The sequence below is a fragment of the Xiphophorus maculatus genome, chromosome 5 (assembly GCF_002775205.1).
Source record: "Xiphophorus maculatus strain JP 163 A chromosome 5, X_maculatus-5.0-male, whole genome shotgun sequence".
Classification (NCBI taxonomy): Eukaryota; Metazoa; Chordata; class Actinopteri; order Cyprinodontiformes; family Poeciliidae; genus Xiphophorus; species Xiphophorus maculatus.
The window spans coordinates 6,402,809-6,410,983 of NC_036447.1; the positions used below are offsets into that span (position 1 = coordinate 6,402,809).

General features: G+C 36.1%; 1 protein-coding gene across 1 annotated transcript; it reads left to right on the forward strand.

The window, feature by feature from the left end:
* Positions 1-925: 925 nt before the first annotated feature.
* mrpl45 (mitochondrial ribosomal protein L45) lies at positions 926-7,679 on the forward strand. The gene is made up of 8 exons (XM_005811289.3): positions 926-1,059; positions 1,952-2,147; positions 2,268-2,385; positions 2,952-3,050; positions 4,554-4,602; positions 4,689-4,838; positions 5,608-5,781; positions 6,946-7,679. Exons 1-8 carry the CDS (start codon positions 928-930, stop codon positions 7,042-7,044), a joined length of 1,017 nt encoding a protein of 338 aa, XP_005811346.2. The 5' UTR covers positions 926-927; the 3' UTR covers positions 7,045-7,679.
* The last annotated feature ends 496 nt before the right edge of the window (positions 7,680-8,175 follow it).

The window sequence follows — 8,175 nt, forward strand, 5'->3', positions numbered from 1 at the left end:
GTCTCGGCCTACGCTCGGAACGTGTGTGAGGCAGCGCAGACAACAAACTTTTTCTATTTTATTAATCAATTTTTACTAAAGATTCAAAACCGGAGGTGACAAAATAACTCATGTTATTTACTGAAGTATGAGTACAAATACGTCTCTAAAAAAGTCTAATAAGAAAAAGTGTACAGGTTCTACAAATTAAGTAAAAAAAACAAATGTAACCTTAATGTTCCAAGATAACTCTCTTGATGGACGTTCTAGGCACCCGAAATCTCACAAAACCCCTCTTTCTCCTCATAACGTCCCTTAAAAATACTGGCGTGTTGCTTGTAGATTTGACGGCTTTTAGGTTTTTGCAAAACATATTATTTTGACGGAAATTACTAATGAGGTTGTCCTAAAAAAACAGAGAATTTTATTTTATGTATTAATTACGAACGTCGTGACAGCTGAGCAATAAACAATAACAATAAACATACGAGAAGTACGATGGATAAATAAGTGCTATAAGAATATAAAAATGATTATTTGACAAAAGATACAATAAAATGTAACTTAACAGTTTCCGGCTGTACGTTTTAGTGACAAGTGACAACAGTTCTACATGAAAACAATCAAATAGTCTGGACTTTAGAAATCTATTTTTGTGTATTTAAAAAAAAAATCCTAAGATGACTTTTGGGTTGGTTTTCAGATTCTGGACGTGCAGATAGTTTAATTTCTTTTTGCTGTTATTGCTTTTTTACAAAAGCAGTAGCAGAGAAATGTATAGACATTTGATGCACGTACAAAAACATCTGTAATTTCTTAGAATGAATTAGAAACTGCCACTGTAATGTGCTCAAATAATTAAATTAGGTGGAAGTTGAACTAACAATTATGAGAATTACAATTTTTTTATCAGAAAAATCCACCTGAGCCTTGAAAAAAAAACGGTCAATGTGGTGCTTTAAACCTGAAAGGATTTACCCGGAAGCTGCTTTTCACCTTCCGTATAATTGGGGCAAGATGGCGACATCCCTAACGAGGACGTTTGGGTCTCTTCGTATCGTTGCACGCAGAGGTTTAAAGGTACTCTGATGTTTGAGATTGTCATAAAGTCAGCATGCTAATAAAGCGTTATTTTTTCTGCTTGTTTTGAACAATGTGTAATATTTAGAGGCCTCAGCGGGGTAAGACATGACGCATGAACGTCTTAGCATCAACCTACGAAGCTCAAGTTTTCGGCAGAAAATTTGTAGCACATATATGTATATACATTTTCCTGTTTAGTAAATTAAGCTAGAACAAAAATATTACGACTAATACTAAAATATAGCTTGCGGGCAGGGCCGGTCCATAGTTTTATAGGGCCTTAAGCGGAATTTGACCAGAGGCCCCTTTTCCTGTTAAGGACTTCATGACTACTAACAGCATTTCAATACAGATTTGGTTTAATCTAGAAGAGGGAGAGAATGGGGCTTAAAGTCAATCACAAGTAACTGGTATTGTTTGCTGGGATGTAGTTGTGAACAAACTGAGCTCTTAAGATTTAAGGTTGTAGCATCAGATTGCAATAATGGAAATATTACAACAATTCTCTGCACTTATACAGTGTAAACTTCCCAATTCCTTTAAGTCTTAAATTTGAAAATTAAACAACAAACACCATGCTGAAACTGTCAAATCAATTTTAATACTATTTTCATTCTCAATAAACAGAGATACAAAATTTAGACATATGCGTTAAAAGTATAGCATGTATTGGAGGCCCTCTGATGGTTTGGGGGCCTGACACAGCAGCTTAATTAACTTATTCTTGGGCTGTCTCTTTTTATATATAATATTGTTAAATATCATAAAGTACTTTTTTAACTGCTAAATCTCCATAAAGGCCATGTTTATTGTCATTTAGCTTAGCATTATGAATCATTTATCAAACATTCTCTGGTGATTAATCACTTCTTTAAATTTCCACTCCCAGAATGCTGAGTTAGCTCTGAATATACAGCATCCTGGCCCACTTTTCTTGCCGGTTCGGACCAAGAAGAGGCACTTTATTCCTCCAGCGGTGGGCATGAAGGGGAAGAAGGAAGAAAACCCAGAGGCTAAGGCTCGAGCAGCTGGCATCGTCTTCCGACAGCAGTACTTAGAGAGACCCATTAACATCGCCTGCTCAGGTAAAGTTCTTTGCATGAGTGACTTAAACTCTTTTCTGGTTGAATAAACACATTCTTGTTGAAAATTTCATCTGGATTTAGACGCACATTAAATGATCAGTTTTGTCCTGTTTTCATCAGCGGGAGTGTTTGACCCGTACATCCCTCCAGAAGGAGACGCACGCCTTTCCACTCTGTCTAAGGAAGGCCTGAGACAGCGAACAGAACAGATACGACAGAGCGCCGCTTCACAACTCGCGTAAGTCTGGTTTTCTCTTCATGTTCTGTTGTTAATAATCTGTGAAAAGATCGATCTCCTCTATCTCCTCCTTGTGGTGCTGTCTGAAGAAATGCACCGCTCAGGATCAAATATAACCAATCAGAGCCAGGAGGAGGGTCTTAGCGCTGTCAACAATCCTCATGTACTAGGAGCTAAATGTGTTAATGGTGGAGAAACAATTTATTGTTTCAAAAAAACTGCTTATCCACAGTCATTGGCGGTTATGCTAATTAGTCTTAGCATTCATGACAGCCTGTGCTAGCTATAGCGTAGCAGAGATAAAGTGGAAGGAGGAGTGTGGATGAGCAGCGCCACATAAGATTCTGATTGACAGCACTAAGATCCTCCCCTGGCACTGACTGGTTGTTTCTAGTTAGCACTGGTAAAAGGCAGAGGAGCTCGAGATATTTTCTTTTTTTTCCACAGGTAGTTTGTCTCATACCATATAGTCACTGCATAGTGTTTCAACGTAAATGCAAAACAAATATTTTTTAGAAAATGTAAACTGCAGCTTTAAAATAAGGATTTTTAAAATCTTCTTTCAGGATTCGTAAAGTCAAAGAATATGATTCACAGTTCAGCACAAAGACGTTTGCAGAGCAAGCTCAAGAGATCTTCATAGAGGCTCACAACGCCCTGACACAGTAAGAAGACGAACTCTTGCCTCGTTCCCCTCCCCCTGCGCAGAGGGCTGATACAGGCAGCCAGCAAAATATGTTTATTACTGTGAGGATTGTGTTTGAAGCTCGAGATATCCTCACACTGTTCTCAAATCTGCTGATAAAACATTAACTGTCATAATAAACAATGATAAACTTATGAGTAATTTATAAGGACCATTCTGGGTCAATGATCTTGTTAGTGCTCAGTTAGTGTTTTCCTGTACATTTCCATTGGTTATGATGTGGCGCATGCTATCCAGTAGGAGCTGCAGAGCTTGCAGGTGCGCACGTTACTGCTCTTTTTCATTCTTTTGACCCAGAATAGCATAGCAAATAAATATCTGTGACTTTGTAGTTATTTTTGATTTGATACTCAGAGTAATTACAGTACAACAAACTGATTTTAACTGGTTAGTTAGTCAGGCTGTCTGCAGTAATCTGCTGCTCAACAGAAACACTGCTGGCAGCTTGTTGACTATAAAACAGTGTTACTATATAAGGGTATTTTATTGTCAGCTCCATGTTTGAACTGTTTTTCACATCTGGAAATATTTCCTACACTGCAAAAACATTAAAAAAACATGTTTTTCTAGTTTCTCGTGCAAATATCTTAGTACACTTGAAATAAGACTAAACTAAATTACAAGTAAGCTATAGGAACTTATTTTAAGACGATAGTTACTTTAGTATTGATTTTCAAAAGTACTAGTTCAACTGGGAGATTATTGAACTTATAAGAAGACTGTTAAAATGTTACTTGCAAGTTAGTTTTATCATATTTAAAGTATACTAAGATATTTGTACTTGAAACTAGACCAAAAATGATTGGTAATATTTTGAGATTTAGTTTTTTTTTTCAGTGCAGTGTTGACTTTAAGAACACCCTGTCTGTACTACTGTTGAGTCTGAATTTCAACAGCATTCTGATCACTATTTGATAAATAATTTCAGAAGAAAAGAAGGAACTCCAATAAAAGTGGTTGTGACATTGTGGTATTGTCACATTTTTGATTTCCCAGCCAGTCCCTCAAGTTTTTTGCAGTTCTGTAATCTCAGAAAATCACACACAATCAACAGAATCCCCCACATTTTTTTGTGCTAATGTATAATTCTGAGCAAATTCTCTGGTTGAATTGACCAACTCCTACCTGCTGGTGGCAGTATTTCTTACTTCTATTACACTTCAGCCTTGTCAAGTTATAGTCCGTGATCAATAAAAATTGAGCTATCTAAGTTCTTTAAGTGATAAAAATGTTTGTGTGTCCCGTCTGTCTACTTGTTTTTAATAAGGAAGAAATATTGCAAAATTCCTTGCAAATATTTCTAAAGTAGAAACACAAAATCAGTATTTTCATCACAACAACAATCATGAAATCCTGGAGGATCTGCCCACCTGGCAAATACAATCATTTACACATCAATCACTAGTCTGCATGTGGACACGTTGCTTTGGCTCCAAACTAACTAGATGTTTTTGTTTTGCAGATTCAATAAAGAGAAGCTTCATTCTCTGGTTACAGAAAGATGTTATCCTGTAAGTTTTTCCCTCTTCCTGAAGTGTCCACCCGTCCCTGTTTCTTTGTCCTAACTACTGTCAGTGCTGTGCTGCGATGTTTGCAGGAGATGACGAGAGGCAACCGTTACAAGACGATCCGGTGGAGGTTTGTCGAGTCACTGGAACCGCCCAGAGTGGTGCATGCCCGCTGCCCCGACATGGTCACTAAAGGCAACCTGTATGGGCAGGTTACAGTTCGTATGCACTCCAAGCAGGTATCACTTTATTTACTAGGAGTTTTAAGTGTAGATGTTATTTACTAATTAGGTGAGTCCTCAAAATAGTTGGTTGCATTTGATTTGATTTTGGGGCGTTAGAGTATAGGAGGCTAAATATAAATGTACGCCACGCTTTTCAGATTTTATGTTTTTAATATTTGAAAACCATGTATAATTTTTCTTCCTCTTCACAAATACTTGGATTTATTACGTAAAATCAGAATAATATACATTGAAGATTCTGTAGGTGACATGGATGTAAACGATTAATCAATTTATGATTAATTGTTTATTAATAATTTATTAGATTAAAATTAGTTCCAATTGATTAGCTAATAACGTTCAGTTTTTTAGTGTTGTAATTTGGCCGCCATTCAGCAGAGGGCGCCGCTGGTCATCCTCAAGCGGAGCCGTTGGTACGAGAATCAAGATGGCGGTGGGGGGAAAGAAATGCGGTCCGTTGTGTGATGCAAAATGCACTTTATGCTGTTTGTTTTGAATTATATACACTCAACAAACTGGTCATGTTTTACTACATTCGCCCTTTATGTTATGGAAATACAGTCATTCCTCTTGACAAGAGAACATTTTTAGGAAAACTGACGCTTTTCAATCAATCGCTAGTCGATGCTAAGATCAATCAGCTTTAGATCAACTGATTACTCATCAACTAGCAACCTTAGCAAGTGCTGTTTCGGGTTTTTTGGGGGGTTTATAATCAGGATTTCTGAATACTGGACTTTTTAAATGGCGGTTTTATTTACAGACGTTAGCGATCTATGATCGCTTCGGGCGGCTGATGCTGGGCAGCGAGGAGCAACCAAAGGACGTCCTGGAGTACCTGGTCATTGAAAGGCACCTGGTCAACCCCTACAGTAGATGGAGGCTACACGGGAAAATTGTGCCCTCATGGGCTCCTCCCAAAGACCCAGTTATTAAGGTAACTGTCTATTTTGGACCACTGATAATATTTTTATTTAGACTTTTAGACGGATAATTTTATGAGGACGAAAAATAACAACTGGAGAAAAAGTTCAAAATGGCTTAGATTTAATCAAACAAAAAAATGTAGGGGTACTATGACTGGAAACAAACAGCATTTCCTGTTGACATTTTGAGTTTTTACAGGAAGACCAACAAGCACAAGCAGCTTGGACAAACTAGGCTACAGAGTTAGAATAATGTAGAGATAAACCAGAGGAGAGACATTATTTTATATCTGAAGGTCATGAAGACCAGCGATCAAGATGTTCCGAGTGCTATTGTACTATACGTTTTAATATCACTAGCAGGGTTGAAACAATGAATCAGTTTTAGAAATAACTGTCAACAAATTGAGTAATTGAGTCTGAACTGGGATATTCAGACTCAAAAAGGCCATTTGCTGAAACAACAACATACTCATAGTAGTAATTAAGCCAAAACTACAAGAAAATATTTACTTTTTGCATCTGTAAATATATTCTGCCTAGAACTCCTCAAGTGTCAGTTTTAGCTTCATCTGGTTTAAATTCTGTTAAAAAATCTATTAAATACATTTTTCTACCCAATTATTGATCAGTCTACCCTAAACATAATCAACATTGTATTAAATTAAGTATTTTTTTAGCTGGAGATGCTACAAATAATCAAGGGTACACTAAAGAAATATACTATTGCAGTAACATGTTTATTTTTTATTAAAAATGGAAATTAACATTCTGTTTACTTGCATCTTTTAATGTATTTCTAACATTGTCTAAAAAGGCTTAAGTGGTTTAATTGATTACTACAATAATAAGTTGACGCCCTAGTCTCTAGTTTTTTTTATTCTTAATTATTAAAGTAATTAGCGATTTGTTTTGATATGACCTGTCACTCGGTATAGGTTTACAAATGTGTTGCATAGATCTGATTTGGCCATTTTTTCACTGACTCTAGACACCATGTCCATCGGTTTGTAACCCAGCCTGTCTTTTTAGCGTTTGGTTACTCAGTAGTGAGGTTACTGTCAGACTACAGTACATGACATTTATTGAATAATTTGTACATGTTCTATATATATTTAATGTTTCTGTTGAGCGACTTGTCGATAAACACTCCTCTGCTCCGGTGTCTCTTCCAGACGGTTGCCATACCTGGTCCAGAGCTGAAGCCATGGGAAGAATTTGATGCCCTCAACTATGAAGTTCCCAAACCAGCAGCAGTACAGTGGAATAAGTAGGTCAGCAGGGGGCGCTGGTCATTACATTAAACTGAGGACATTAAGGAAATACTCATGACATTGAATTTTTGGATGGAGTTACTCTTGCTTGAGGAGGAAACCATGCTTTGTTTTTTTCTGCTTCCTTCTATTAAGAAAAAATCTTTTAGATTTTGACAGATGTGAAGAAAAATCTGAGTTTTGGTTCAAACAACCTGCTCTGCTCTGAAGTCACCAGATCAACATCATTTTTTGTTATGCTTGTGAGAATAATTTTATTTGTACATGCGAGAAATAAAAATGCACAGAGCTCTAGAAACGGAGTGGTTTATTTCTGCACCAAATGTACAAGAGGCCGACTTCTGCAGTGGAAAATGAATATTGCTAATAATGATGGTTCTACCTGCTTTTCTTCACAAGGCAAATCATGGATTGTGTTGCAGTAATCCATACATATGTTTAAAAAGACGTGATACAAATATGATACAGAGCTTACAAAATAACTTGACAAACACAAAATAGTTCTCGGTTTGATGGTGAATTCTCTGAATAAACCATTTTCTTGCGTTCTGAGATGTACATGTAAGCATAATTTCTCTTATGTTGTAGGAACGTTATTATGCCACAAACATGAATTAAATGAAATGTAAAAATTATTGTCATCCTTGGTAGAGATTACATTTCGATAAAAAAATTGCATTAATGTTTGACATGGTAAAGTTTTACTTCTAAGGTAAAGAAAGGGTTTCTGTTATTCTGGAAAAAGTAGATTTTTTTTCATTTTCTGTTTCTAATTTTGATGGGTTTTATAGCTATTTTTAAATCTATACCAAATACCAAAAAATAATTCAAGAGTAATTCTTTTAGATCTATGCTTCTTGCCATTTGGTTGGAAACTATGTACTTTTAGTAGTTAAGTCTAAAAACAAATAAAAACATGGAACTCTAAAAATAAAATTTTCTGCAGTTGATATTTATGAAAAATTATAAGCTGTATTTGGTAATTTGCAGCTCTAAACAAATTTTATTTATCAGGACTGAGGTCAAAAAATTTCTCTTTGGATCGTAAAGGTTGCGTACCCACAGCCTAGAGTTTTAACTAAATTTGAGTTTCCTTTAAATAACATTTTGTTGAAAAGCATTAAGCATTCA

Bases quoted from the DNA above. Each gene is read 5' to 3' on its own strand.
- mrpl45 (XM_005811289.3), top strand. From the start codon at position 928: ATGTGGTGCTTTAAACCTGAAAGGATTTACCCGGAAGCTGCTTTTCAC. The intron at 2,386-2,951 runs GTAAGTCTGGTT...ATCTTCTTTCAG, and splicing joins AGCGCCGCTTCACAACTCGC to GATTCGTAAAGTCAAAGAAT. The intron at 3,051-4,553 runs GTAAGAAGACGA...TTTGTTTTGCAG, and splicing joins GCTCACAACGCCCTGACACA to ATTCAATAAAGAGAAGCTTC.